The sequence below is a fragment of the Panthera onca genome, chromosome A1, assembly GCF_046562875.1.
Source record: "Panthera onca isolate mPanOnc1 chromosome A1, mPanOnc1 haplotype 2, whole genome shotgun sequence".
In the NCBI taxonomy this organism is placed as follows: Eukaryota; Metazoa; Chordata; class Mammalia; order Carnivora; family Felidae; genus Panthera; species Panthera onca.
The window spans coordinates 154919956-154935475 of NC_138339.1; the positions used below are offsets into that span (position 1 = coordinate 154919956).

At 40.2% G+C, this 15520-nt stretch overlaps 1 protein-coding gene across 2 annotated transcripts in view; it reads right to left on the minus strand.

Moving 5' to 3' along the window:
• Positions 1-8572: 8572 nt before the first annotated feature.
• The window catches only part of PGBD2 (piggyBac transposable element derived 2), a 35019-nt gene continuing 28071 nt past the window's right edge, over positions 8573-15520 (minus strand). For both annotated transcript variants that reach the window (XM_060636559.3, XM_060636556.3), the window contains one exon: positions 8573-10581. In XM_060636559.3, coding sequence (XP_060492542.1) covers positions 8820-10538 — 1719 coding nt within the window. In that variant the 5' untranslated portion in view covers positions 10539-10581 and the 3' untranslated portion in view covers positions 8573-8819. The remainder of the gene's footprint in view (positions 10582-15520) is intronic.

A 15520-nucleotide genomic window follows, 5' to 3' on the forward strand; every position in this document is an offset into this window, starting at 1 on the left:
AGATGAAGTAGGCCATTATATCATAAGTAAGGGGTCTATCCATCAAGAAAATGTAACATATGCCAATATTTATGCCCCCAACTTGAGAGAATGAAATATATAAATCAATTAATTATGAACATAAAGAAACACATTGATAATAACACCATAGGAGTAGGGGACTTTAAAATCCACTTATAACAATGGACAGATCAACTAAGCAGAAAAACAAGAAAACAATGGCTTAGAAAGATACACTGGAAGAGATGGATGTAACAGATATATTCAGAATTTTCATTCTAAAGCAGACTAATACACATTATTCTTGAGTGCACATGGAGCATTGTCAAGAAGAGATCACATACTGGGTCACAAATCAGCCTACAACATGGACAAAAAGATCAAGATCATACTGTGCATATTTTCAGATCACAACACTATGAAACTTGAAATCAACTACAAGACAACACCCTCAAAAATACATGGAGGTTAAAAAAATATCCTACTAAAAATAAGTTGGTTAACCAAGAAATTAAAGAAAAAACAAAAAATACATGGAAGCAAATGAAAATAAAAATTCAGTCCAAACCCTTTGAAGTGCAGCAAAGGAAGTTCTAAGGGTAAAATACATTGCAATTCAGACCTGTCTCAAGAAGCAATAAAGGTCTCAGATATGCAACCTAATCTTATACCCTAAAAGAGCTAGAAAAGAGCAGCAAAGAAAGCCTAAGCCAGAAGCAGAAGAAAATAATGAAGATTAGAGCAGAAATAAATGATATAAAAACAAACAAACAAGAAAACCCACAGTAGAACACATCAATGAAAACTAAGAGATGGCTCTTTGAAAGAATAAACAAAATTGATAGACCACTAGCCAACTTATCACAAAGAAAACAGAATGGACCCAAATAGATAAAATCATGAATGAAAGAAGAGAGATTACAACCAACAACACAGAAGTACAAGTAATTATAAGAGAATACTATGAAAATTATATGCCAACAAACAGGGCAATTTGGAAGAAATGGATCAATTACTAGAAATTCATAAACTACCAAAGCTGAAACAGAAAGAAATGAAAAATTTGAACAGACTCATAACTGGCAAAGAAACTGAATAATTAAAAATATCCCAACAATAAGCTTTACGGCTTCCCAGGGAAGTTCTACCAGATATTTAAAGAAGAGTTAATTCTTATTCTTCTCAAACTGTTCCAAAAAAATAGAAATGGGAGAAAAGCTTCCAGCTCAGCTATGAAGCCACCATTACCTTGATTCCAAAACCAGTCAAAGACCCCATTAAAAAGGAGAATTACAGGCCAATATCCCTAATGAAAGTGGATGCAAAAATTCTCAACAAGATACTAGAAAATCAAATTCAAGGGGCGCCTGGGTGGCTCAGTCGGTTAAGCGTCCGACTTCGGCTCAGGTCATGATCTCGTGGTCCATGAGTTCAAGCCCCGCGTCAGGCTCTGTGCTGACTGCTCAGAGCCTGGAGCCTGTTTCAGATTCTGTGTCTCCCTCTCTCTCTGACCCTCCCCCATTCATGCTCTGTCTCTCTCTGTCTCAAAAATAAATAAACGTTAAAAAAATAAAAAAAAAGAAAAAAGAAAATCAAATTCAACACTACATTATAATTATTCACCATGAGTAAGTGGAATTTATTCTTGGGCTACAGAGCTGGTTCAATGTTTGTAAATCAATCAACGTGATACACCACATTAGTAGAAGAAAGGATAAAAACCATATGATGGTCTCAATAGATGCAGAAAAAGTATTTGACAAAATACAGCATCCTTTCTTGATAAGAAAAACCCTCAAGAAAGTAGGGATAGAAGGAACATACCTCAACATCATAATGGCCACATTTGAAAGACCCACGGCTATTATCATCTTCAATGGGGAAAAACTGAGAGATCAGGAACAGGACAGGGATGTCCACTCTCACCACTGTTGTTCAACATACTACTTGGAGGTCCTAACCTCACCATCAGACAACAAAAGGAAATAAAAGGATATCAATTGACAATGAAGAAGTTAAGCTTTCATTCTTGGCAGATGACATGATACTCTATGTGGAAAACCTAGACTCCACCAATTAATTGCTAGAACTGATACATGAATTCAGCTAAGTCACAGCATATAAAATCAACATAATTAGTTGCATTTCTATACACCAATAATAAAGCTGCAGAAAGAGAATTCAAGGAATCGATCCCATTGATAGTTGAACCAAAAACCATAAAATACCCAGGAATAAACTTATCCAAAGAAGTTAAAGATCTGTACACTGAAAACTATAGAAAACTCAGAAAGAAATTGAAGAAGATACAAAGAAATGGAAATAGAAAAACATTCCATGCTCATGGATTAGAAGAACAAATAGTGTTAAAATGTTGATACTATCCATAGCAACCCACACATTCATGCAATCCCTATCAAAATAACGACAGCATTCTTCACAGAGTGGGAGATGCAGGAGAGAAGCATCAAAGGAAAAGACTTCAAAAGGGAAGGGCTGGAGAAGGTGCAAAGCCTTAGGACATGTTTACACAGCTGAATGCGAGGTGGCTACAGCTTGGCTTTGGCTCCTAAGGAATGCCTAGAGTCATTAACATTGCCCAGGGCCGGATCCTCCTTCACACCTGACACTTCCTAGTGTTATAGAAACCAATTAACTTGAAATTCAACCTTGAAAAGCTAAACTATTAGATTGATTAACACACTTGCTTAGCTGACTTTATGCACATAGTCTTTAGGAATTATCCTAATAAAAAGAGGCTTCATTCTGGAGTCAGGGCCTCATTCAGACTGGAGTATGAGGACCTTCACTTAACTGCACTTTGTGTGCGGACTCATCTTTGTGACTCCGGCCATACTCCCTGCAACAACAGAGTTGGAACAAATGATTTTAAAGTTTGTATTGAACCAGAAAAGACCCCAAATAACCAAAGTAATGTTGAAAAAGAAAACCAATGTTGGAGGCATCACAATTCTGAACTTCAAGCTGTATTACAAAGCTGTAATCATCAGGATGGTATGGTACTCGCACAAAAATAGACACATAGATCAATGGAACAGAATAGGGAACAAAGAAATGGTTCCACAAATGTATGCCCAATTAACCTTCAAAAAGTAGGAAAGGATATCCAAAGGAAAAAAAGAAGTCTCTTTGGCAAATTGTTTTGGGAAAACTGAACAGGGACATGCAGAAGACTGAAGCTGGACCACTTTCTTACACCATACACAAAAGTAAATTCAAAATGGATGAAAGACCTAAATGTGACAGGAAACCATCAAAATCCTAGAGGAGAAAACAGGCAACAATCCTCTTTGACTTTGTTATGCCCAGAATTCGTGATCCCCGAAGACCACCAGGGAGCCGAGTCTGAGGTAAAAGCAAAGAGCCTTTATTCGAGCTAGCTCGAGCTCAATCCCCTACATGCACCGACGCAGTGGTGAGATGCCAGAGAGAGAGAGAGCATGTTTCAAAAGCACAAAGGTTTTATAGGGATCTAGGGGCAGTTGGGGGGCCTTAGCTAATTGGCTGGGGAAGGGTCAGAGTCCTGTTGCGCAGGTTGCTGGGCGTGGTTTGAACGGGAAGTTTGAACTGGTGAGCAGGAAGTTACTCAAGGGGAGGAGGCATGGTCTGAGATTTGAGCAGGAATTTCTTTCCGTGGTTTTTCCGGAAAGGGGGCCATGTTGGGGACATAGTCACTCAAGATGGAGGACACAGAACAAAATGGAGTCGGCCGGTCTAGGTCTACTCTTTCAACCTCAGTTACAGCAACTTCTTATGTCTCTGGGGGCAAGGGAAACAAACCCAAAAGTGAATTATTGGGACCTCATCAAGATAAAAAGCTTCTGCACAGAAAAGGGAACAATCAAGATAACTAAAAGTAACCTGACGGAATTGGAGAAGATATTTGCAAATGTGTAATCGGGTGAAAGGTTGTATCCAAAATCTATAAAGAACTTATCAAACTCAACACCCAAGAAACAAATAATCCAGTGAAGAAATGGGCAAAAGACATGAACAGACACTTTTTCAAAGAAGTCATCCAGATGGCTAATAGACACATGAAAAGTCACAATCTGGTGCAGCCTTTCTGGAAAATAGTATGGAGGTTCCTCAACAAAATTAAAATAAAAATGAAGCATTGGGACCTCATCAAAATAAGCTTCTGCACAGTGAACGAAACAAAAAAATTAAAAGGTAACTGATGGAATGGAAGAAGATATTTGGAAATGAAATATCAGATAATGGGTCAGTACCCAAAATGTATAAAACTTACCAAACAACGCCCAAAATCAAATAATCCAGTGAAATGGGCAGAAGACATGAATAGCCACTTTCCAAAGAAGACACCCAGATGGCTAACAGACACATGACAAGAGCAGAAGACATGAATAGCCACTTTCCAAAGACACCCAGATGGCTAACAGACACATGAAAAGATACTCAACATCACTCAGCATCAGGAAAATACAAAGCAAAACCACAGTGAGACACCAGTCAGAATGGCTAAAATTAACAACTCAGGAAACAATAGATATTGGCGAGGATGAGGAGAAAGGGCGACCCTTTTGCATTCTCAGTGGGAATGCAAACTGATATGGCCATTCTGGAAAACAGTGTGGAGGTTCCTCAAAAAACTAAAAAAAGAACTACCCTGCAACCCAGCAATTTCATTATTATTTATCCAAATGATAGAAATATGCTGATTTGCAGGGGCACAGGCACCCTATTGTTTATAGCACTAGTATCAACAATTGCCAAATTACAGAAAGAGCCTAAATGCCCATCAATTGACCAATGGCAAAGAAGATGTGGTATATATATGCAATGGAATACTACTTGGCAATGAAAAGGAATGAAATCTTGCCATTTGCAATAAGGCAAGGATGGAACTAGAAAGTATTATGTTAAATGAGATAAGTCAGTAGAGAAAGACAAATATCATATGATTTCACTCATGTGGAATTTAAGAAACACAACAGATAAGGGAGAAGGGGGGGGAAAGATAAAAATACAAAGAGAGATAAAACATAAAAGACTCAAATACAGAGAACAAACTGAGGGTTGCTTGAGGGGAGGTTGGTGGGGATGGGTTAAATGGCTTACAGGCAGGGGTGCCTGGGTGGCTCAATTGGTTAAGTGTCCAACACTTGATTTCGGCTCAGGTCATGATCTCATGATTCATGAGATCAAGCCCCATGTTGGGCTCTGGGTACTGACAGTATGGAACCTGCTTGGTATTCCTCCCCCCCCCCCCCCCCCCGTCCCTCCCCTGCCAATGTTGCTCTCTTTCTCTCTCTCAAAATAAATAAATTTAAAAAAAATGCGTGATGGGCATTAAGGAGGACACCTATTGGGAGGAGCACTGGATGCTATATGTAAGTGATCAATCACCGGGCTCTCCTGAAACCAACACTACACTGTAGGTTAACTAACTTGAATTTAAATAAAGTTTAAAGTAATTCTTCGAGAACTGTTTTATTGTTCACAAACTCTTATAGCTTTTGCTAAGGAGTTTTGCTAAGAATCTACAGATTCTTAGAATCTCTTCAGATATCCTTCTGTTCTGAATGATAGTCTTGCCGGAGGAAGTATTGTTGGTTGCATATTTTTCACATTTAGCACATTAAATATATCATATCACTCCCTTCTGGCCTTCCAAGATACTGTTGACTTGTCTGCTTCTAACCTCATGTGTCTACCCTTGTAGGTTAAGGACCTTTTGTCTTTAGCTGCTTTCAGAATTCTCTTTATCTTTGCATTTTGCAAGTTTCATTATATGTCGTGGTTTTGACCTGTTTTTGTTGATTTTGAGGGGAGTTCTCTGTGACTCTTGGATTTGAATGCCTGTTCCTTTCCGAATATCAAGGAATTTCTCAGCTATAACTTATTCAAATAAATCTTCTATCACTTTTCCCTGCTATTCTTTGACTCTTATGAGATGGATATTATTGCACTTTGTAGAATCACTGAGTTCCCTAAGTTTATATTTGTGATCTAATAGTTTTATTCCCCTCTCCTTTTCTGGCTCATTATTTTCTATAATTTTACCTTCTGTATCACCTATTCAATCCTCTGCTTCTTTCATCCTCGTTGTAATTACACCCAGTCAGTTTTGATCTCAGTTATAGCATTATTCATTTCAGACTGACTAGTTTTTAGCTCTTTTACCTCTACAGCCATGGTTTCTCTGGAGCCTTCTATGTTTTGTTTTGTTTTGTTTCAAGTCCAACTAGTTATGACTGTCGTTCCAAATTCTCCTTCAGATATATTACTTATATCTGTTTTGAACAAATCCATGCCTGTGGTTTCTTCTTGATCTTTCTTTGTGGAAGAATCATCTTGTCATTCTGTCTAGGTTTCTGGTTTTGGTGTGTTATGAAAGTTTGTTAGGCTTCCTGTTCCTGGATATAATACTATATTAAGCGTTATACACTCTCCAGGGCCTTGTACTTCAGGAAGTGTTTCTGGTGTATGGTGTGTGCACCATACATCTCCTGTTGTGATTTGGCTGCTCTTTCCCCCACGTCAGTCCTCTGTAGAGTTCCTCCTTACCTGTAGCAGGGAGTGTTTGGACCTTTAACCAGGTATGCTTTTGACTTATTAAAATAAGCCCGATTTAAAAAACAATACAAATTAACGAAAACAAAAAGGCCTTATCCAAAAAAAAAAGGTATAGCAACCAAAAAACAAAAAAACAAAAAAACCCAAATACACAGACAAAATACTATAAGCTGAATTCAAGAATAAAAAAAAAGAAAAAGTAGTCAGTTTCAAAACATGAGAAAAGGAAACAAAAAAAAACCTATAGGCCTGATTTAAAAAAAAAAAAAAAAAAAAAAAAAAAAGGCCTCTTCTTGTTTCCAGCATAACTGATGCTGATGCTTTGGAGCACTCTATGATCATTAGACTTAGTGCATGTGGGGGAGCCTGTGTTGTTCCTCTGGGGGAAAAGCCCAGTGCACTGGCTCACAATCAGACCTGCCCCTGTAAGATAACCATTGTAGGGGCCAGGGGGCCAGGCTTTGGTATAAGTAGCTGTAGCCTCAATTAGGAGTGCTGTGTATGATGGGCTGGTGTGATGGGCTGGTAGGTGGGGGTAGACGGTACCATACCACTCTCTTTTCCCCAGGCAGAAAAGATGGAACCTGCAGCTGTTCAGGTAGCCCTCACAGACAAGCAACCAATCTCCTCTCCTGTGACCCATGGTTCATCAGATTCTTCCCCTTTTGTGCCTGGGCCATCAACTTGCCTGGTGCCACAGCTCTCCAGTGTTTTATCTATGGCATACAACTGGGATTCCCAACTCTCAAATTTTAAAGGACCAGGCAAGGCACAGACCCGCTCCCCCACTTCAGAGGAGAGCTTCACAGCACTGCATCTGGTACTATTCTGTCCCAGAAAAGCAGTCCCATGGCCATTCTGGTGCCTAGAGTTTATGGTGAAGCACAACGAAAAGCTACGACCACTTTATCCACCCTATGCATGTGCCCCTGTCCCTTGCTGTTGAATACATGTTCAAAGGTGCCAGCTGGGTCTTTTGTCCTTGGAAAGGCATTATAGTCTCTTCCAAATACACTTGGGGAAGGAGAACTTTCTCTCCCAGTGAGACCAAAGGGATCTTTGCACCACACTGTCCACTGTCTGCTCTTGGGCTTCCCCTCCTTCTCCCCAGGAGCACTGCTGCCCATCCAGATCTATTACAGCAAACAGCACAGACTTCCAAAAACTCAGAATTTCACCTCCACTGTTTGCAAAACCTTGGGATATTCAGTTCCTCACAATTCCCCCATCAATGGTTTTGGGGGATTGCTTTTCTTATGCGAATCTGACACACTACTCTCTCCCCACTTCCCTTTCTCCTCTCTGCAAGTAGGACTCCCATCCCTTCTGCAGCACCATGGCTTTTCTCTCCCCCAAATCTCCTCTCCACACCTGCCATGTTCTCTCCCTCAAATTATGCAGACTGTTCTTTTAATCCTCAGGTCAATTTCCTAGGTGTTTAAAATGATTTGATGTTGATTGAGCTGTGTTTGAGGGACTGAGACTAGCCCAGGTTCCCCTTACTACACCACCATCTTAACTCCTCCCCCCTTATAAAATTAGAATTTAAATCAATGGGAAAATATAAATATTTTAATAAATGATGCAAACCATTGCTTAAGGGGGAAAAACCAGATACCTATCTTACACTAGTTATAAAAATGAATTCCAGAAGGATATACTTGTATTAGGAAAATAATTTTATCAAGGAAATACAAAGTCTACAAATCTAGCCCTCTGGATAAACACAAAGCTGATTATCTATTCCTAAACAGCTTGCTAGTGTTAAAGTGAAATAACTATGATTAAAATCTCTTTCATCATATTGATACCATACTTACACACTATTGTCTCATCTTATGTTAAAACCAATAGTATACAATTATAAAATCTTTTTACTATTCATGAAAGTTTCTCTCAAGTTTTTGGTTCTATTTGATTTTCCTAACTAGGACTCATCTATCACCCACAGGAAATTTTTTATTTGAATAAAAAGGGGCCCATTATTTGAAATAAGTAACAGTATAATCTATAGATTTACAAACATCTATAATTACCAATATAAATATTAATTTATGTTACATGTAGGTATCACAGAAGACAATAAAAAGATAACTGTAATGGAGGTCGGTAGAAAATACAAGACCAAATCATTAGCGATTCAGGTGTTGTTTTTCCAACACAAATAAAACACAAGTGCTCTATCTGCTTTATGAAATTAGCTGTAAACATTTCATTATAAACCAAACATCCACAGGGCTCCCTCTGTCCATTCTGCATCACCGAATGTGGTACTCCCTGAAACACTTGGCATGGACACCCTTCTGGCATTTCTCGCAGCGGGTGTTGGTCTGCGAGTGGCAAAGGGCACACCGAGTCCTCTTGTCCTGGTGGACGATCCAGTGACCAATCATGTCAAAGCGGCTCTCAGTTTCCAGCCGTCTGCTTCGCCTCCCTTGGGAGGACATGTCAGCATTGCTCTCTAGGTACACACAGGCCACATATCTCCGGAAGGCCAGGAGGTCTACCTGGGCATCATGGCTGCAGATCCTGTGTAGTTGCCAAGCATTATTGAGGGCAGCATCAATGACATAGCCAATGAAGCTTGAGTACCACTTCATGCCCCGGATCTTTACCTTGTATTTGGCAATATTCTGGTCCATCCGGCTGACACCCCCCACTTTCTCCTGGTACAGCTTCACCAGGGATGGTTGATGGACTTGGGTCCGTGTTTTGGCTATTCCTGAATGATGGCTGGTCAGCTCCACTGGCTCTATGCCCACAGCATTAGAGCAGATGTTAACCACACTGCTATCATGCCAGCGGCACACGATAATCTCCTCACTCTCATCAACTTTATAATCAAATGAACCCCTCTTCATTTTCTTAAGTTCTTTGGGATCTTTGAGGGGACATCGCTCAGTCCTGTATTCACGAACAGTTCCTGTGGCCTTCACCCCCTTTTTCCTCAAAATGGACATGAGTTTGACACTTGTAAAAACCTTGTCAAAAAATATGTGGTATGGCAAACAGCCACGCTCCTGAAGAGCATCCACAAATTTTACCACCATACTACCTCCTAAGTCTAAGCCCCTGTCTGACTTGGTGAACAGTGTGCCCTGTGAGGGCTCAAACCACACCAGATAGCCCCTGCTGGTTGTCCCACACCAGATCTTGTAGCCCAGACGCATGGGTTTCCCTGCTGGCAGCTGTTTGGATCCCCGGTGTCCAAAGTATTCACACATGGATTCACCAAAGCTGTAGAACTCTTCCAAGGGTGCGTGCTTCTGGAAATTGCAATTCATTCGGACAATGAGAGGCCTGACCTTGGCAAACCTATCACTTTCATCCAGCTCATTATTATCTGCAAAATGCAGGTATGAAAAGATCAGTTCAAATCTGTCCCTTCTAATTGCATCAGCCACAAGATGATGATGTGAATCAGGAGATGTTTCCCAAAACATCCTTCTCCTTGGATAGGATATATACCCACTTAAAATCAAAATTCCCAAAACACACTTTAATTCCTGGGCTGTGAGCCCAAGGTTGACATTTTTTTGCCAAGCATAACGATTGGTTTCATTAACAATAAAATTAATAGTTCCTTCATCAAAAAACAACTCAAATAGGCCTACAGGACTCAGTTCCTGGCTTTTGAGATCCTCTATATGGGGATCTGATGGAGTCCAGCTGCGGAAGTTGGGTTGGATATCTCTTTTGATCCAAACACGCTGAGGTTCCACTACTGCCTTCTGCCTCTTCATGGCTGGTGGTGGCTGCAGGTCGTCATCCTCCTCCTCAGTGCCAGAGTCCTCAGGTACAACAGAGGCATGCAGCACACTACCGGGCACATGGGAGCCTCGCTGGCCATCTTCATCACCTGAGTCCTCATCAGTGAAATCCCCTGAGGCATTGTCAGGTGGCGCAATGAAGATTTCTTCCCTGCGGTGGCTAGGACTCTCCTCCTCCAATGCATTCAGAACCTCAAGTAGCTTCATGGACTTGAGCTTTGAACTGGCATCTCTCCCAACAGTGGGACTGCTGCAATGACAGGAAACGAAATAAAGCGAGGTCACACAGGAGACAGTGTTTCAGCAGAAAACTCTGTTGAAGCATCACCTGAGAGGAGGGCGCTCCCACTGCAGACCACCTGAGCTTGAACCGCATTTTGGAACCAGTACCACCAGGCACAGTACCAGGTAAGAGAATTTTCCTAACATAGGTTACTCTTTCAAGTGCAAAAGTATTTTAATGATAGGAGGCATTCTAAAGAGAAGTTCCAGGGGGAGGAGGTAAGATAGAGGAGAAATAGGGGAACCCTGAGCTTTCTCATCCCCCAAACATAGCTCTACCGAGGTCACATCACTTGGAACACCCAGGAAATCGATCTGCAGAGTGGCAGAAGGACCTGCATGGTTGGAGGGAGACAGGGTGGCAGGTGTGAGGCACATGGATATGAATTGGTGGATAGAAAAATGGCAGTGCTGCAGAGGGGGAGGAAACCCTTTCTGGTAAGAGAAAAGAAGGGAGGGAAAGAGAGAGGTGTTGACAGAGTATAGCACTGGGTTCACACAAGAGGAAAATCTCTCTAGACCACAGACTGGGGTGCAAGAAGTACTGAGCGTTACAGGTTTTTGTTATGTTTTGTAGTTTGCAAACAGCGTGTGGAGTTCAACCCTGAAGTTTTGGAAGTGTGTGACTCTCTAGCAGAGAGCTGTAGTGTGTGGTCATGGGGGGAAGGAAGGAGCTGGCCCCAGAGTGCATAGCCTGGTGTAGGGACCTTCAAGGCACACTGGGAGAGAACATTCCCCTTCCTGGAGTACTTTTGGAAGAGGTTTATTGCCTCTCCAAGGACAAAAGAACCTATAGGTGCCAGCTAATGGCGTTTCATCAGCAGGGGACAGAAATACAGCAGATAGCATATGACCTTGTTGCTGCTTTCAGTGGTGCTACACTATACACTCCACACAACATGCTGGTGAGGAACTATTCTTCTGGGACAAAAACCATCTGACACAGCATGCAGAAGCTCTACTCCAGAGGAGGGAAGCAGGTCCATGTAGTGCTTTGCCCATTAAGTTTTCAAGTTTTGTATTCCAGCTGCACACCAAGGAAAAACTCAAGAAAGCTGTGGTGCAGGGCAAGTTGACTGCCCTTACTATCTGTGAGGACTGCCTGAATGGTGGGGGATGTGAGATTCTTTCTGGGGACAAAGATTGGGGTGGCGTCATTTTCCCCCAACACCAACACAGTGGGACTTCTGAGACCAACACAGCAGCCCCCAGCAGAGGTGGGACCCGGTTACACCACAACCTGCCTCAAAGTGCCTGGTAACTGCTTATTTACTGGAGTAAGACTGACTCTGAGCCATTTCAGTCAGTCTCTCACGCAGAAGACCACCATAGGCAGCACCCTGCATGTACCAACTGTACTGAAAATTGAATGCTTCAAAATGACACATGTAGTTCTGGTGGAAACAGGACCAGGTTTACTTTTTTTCTACCACAGCCCCACCCCCCCATTTCCCCATTTGTTTGTTTATTTGTTTTTCTTTCTTTCTTTTTTCTTCTAGAATCAGGCTCATACTGTTTTATATGTTTGTTAGTTTGCTATTTTCATTTCCTTTCTCCTTTTTGGGAGGGTCAAGCTTCTTTTTTCTTTTATTTGCCTTTTTTTAGCTTTCTTTCTCTTTGAATTCAGCTTATAGTTTTTTGATTGGTGTTTTTTGTTCCTTTTCCCTTTCTTCGTTTACAGGATCAGGTTTTTTATTGTTTGTTTGTTTGTTTTGTTTGTTTTTTTTTTTCCAGGCTTATTTTAATGAACAAATCAAAGCAATCCCAGCTAAAGGTCCAAACACTCTCCACTGTAAGAAAGGAGGAGCTCTATGGATGAATGGATAAAGAAGATGTGGAGTATTACTCGCCAATCAAAAAGAATGAAATCTTGTCATTTGCAACTACATGGATGGAACTAGAAGGGGTTATGAGCAAATCACAGCAGAAAACTTTCCTAACCTGGGGAAAGACACAGACATCAAAATCCAGGAATCACAGAGGGTCCCCATTAGATTCAACAAAAACTGACCATCAACAAGGCATATCATAGTCAAATTCACAAAATACTCAGGCAAGGAAAGAATCATGAAAGCAGCAAGGGAGAAAAAGTCCCTAAATTACAAGGGAAGACAGATCAGGTTTGCAGGAGACCTATCCAAAGAAACTTGGCAGGCCAAAAAGGAGTGGCAGGATATGTTCAATGTGCTGATTCAGAAAAATATGCAGCCAAGAATTCTTTATCCAGCAAGGCTGTCATTCAAAATAGAAGGAGAGATAAAAAGTTTCCCAGACAAAAGAAAATTAAAGGAGTTTGTGAGCACTAAACCAGCCCTGGAAGAAATTTTAAGGGGGATTCTCTGAGGGGAGAAAGATGAAATAATAAACAAACAAACAAACAAACAAACAAGACAAAAGAGACTAGAAAGGACCAGAGAACGCCACCAGAAACTCCAACTCTGCAACCAACATAATGGCAATAAGTTCATATCTTTCAGTTATCACTCTAAATGTCAACGGACTCAGTGCTCCAATCAAAAGACACAGGGTAACAGAATGTATAAGAAAACAAGATCCATGTATATTCTGTTTACAAGAGACCTACTTTAGACTTAAAGACACCTTCAGATTGAAAGTAAGGGGATGGAGAGCCATCTATCATGTTAATGGTCCACAAAATAAAGCCAGAGTAGCCATACTTATATCAGACACTCTAGACTTTAAACTAAAGACTGTATCAAGAGATGAAGAAGGGCATTATATCATAATTAAGGGGTCTATCCACCAAGAAGACCTAACCATTGTAAACATTTATGCTACAAATGTGAAAGCGCCCAAATATATAAATCAATTAATCACAAACATAAAGAAACTCATTGATAGTAATACCATAATAGTAGGGGACTTCAACACCCCACTCACAGCAATGGACAGATCATCTAATCAAAACATCAACAAGGAAACAATGGCTTTGAATCACACACTGGACCAGATGGACTTAATAGATATATTCAGAACATTTCATCCTAAAGCAGCAGAATATACATTCATCTCCAGTGCACATGGAACGTTTCTCCAGAATAGACCACATACTGGGACACAAATCAGCCCTCAACAAGTACAAAAGTATTGAGATCATACCATGCATATTTTCAGACCACAATGCTATGAAACTTGAAATCAACCACAAGAAAAAATTTGGAAAGGTAACAAATACTTGGAGACTAAATAACATCCTACTAAAGAATGAATGGGCTAAGAAGTTAAAGAGAAAATTAAAAAGTTCACGGAAGCCAATGAAAATGATAACACCACAACCCAGAACCTCTGGGACTCAGCAAAGGTGGTCATAAGAGGAAAGTATATAGCAATCCAGGCCTTCCTAAAGAAGGAAGAAAGGTCTCAGATACAAAACCTAACTTTACGCCTTAAAGAGCTGGAAAAACAACAGCAAATAAAACCCAAGACGAGCTGAAGACAGGAAATAACAAAGATTAGAGCAGAAATCAATGCTATGGAAACCAAAACAACAGTAGAACAGAACAATGAAACCAGAAGCTGGTTCTTTGAAAGAATTAACAAAATTGATAAACCACTAGCCAGTTTGATCAAAAAGAAAAAGGAAAGGACCCAAATAAATATAATCAAGAATGAAAGAGGAGAGATCACAACCAACACAGCAGAAATAAAAACAATACTAAGAGAATATTATGAGAAATTATATGCCAATAAAATGGGCAATCTGGAAGAAATGGACAAATTCCTAGAAACATATACACGACCAAAACTGAAACAGGAAGAAACAGAAAATTTGAACAGACCCATAACCAATAAGGAAATCGAATGAGTAATCAAAAATCTCCTAAAAAACAAGAGTCCAGGGCCAGATGGCTTCCAGGGGAATTCTACCAAACATTTAAGGAAGAGTTAACACCTATTCTTTTGAAGCTGTTCCAAAAAATAGGAATGGAAGGAAAACTTCCAAATCCTTTCTATGAAGCCAGCATTACCTTGATTCCAAAATGAGACAGAGGTCCCACTAAAAAGGAGAACTAACTATAGACCAATTTCCCTGATGAACATGGATGCAAAAATCCTCAACAAGATATTAGCCAACCAGATCCAACAATACATTAAACAAATTATTCACCATGACCAAGTGGGATTTATACCTGGGATGCAGGGCTGGTTCAATATCCGCAAAACAATTAACGTGATTCATCACATCAATTAAAGAAAGGAAAGAACCATATGATCCTTTCAATAGATGCAGAGAAGGCATTTGACAAAATACAGCATCCTTTCTTTATAAAAACCTTCAAGAAATTAGGGATAGAAGGAGCATATCTCGAGATCATAAAAGTCATATATGAATGACCCAACGGTAATATCATTCTCAATGGGGAAAAACTGAGAGCTTTCCCCCTAAGGTCAGGAACAAGACAGGCATGTCCACTCTTGCCACTGTTATTCAACATACTATTGGAAATCTTAGCCTCTGCAATCAGACAACACAAAGAAATAAAACGCATCTAAATCAGCCAGGAGGAGGTCAAACTTTCACTCTTAGCAGATGACATGATACGGTATATGGAAAACCCAAAAGATTCCACCAAAAAAATGCTAGAATTAATTCATGAATTCAGCAAAGTTGCAGGATATAAAATCAATACACAGAAATCGGGTGCATTCCTATACACCAACAATGAAGCGACAGAAAGAGTAATCAAGGAATCAATCCCATTTACAGTTGCACCAAAAAACATAAAATACCTAGGAATAAATCTAACCAAAGAGGTGAAAAATCTATACACTGAAAACTATAGAAAGCTTATGAAAGAAATTGAAGATGACACAAAAAAAATAGAAAAAGATTTCATGCTCCTGGATAGTAAGAACAAATATTGTTAAAATGTCGATATTACCCA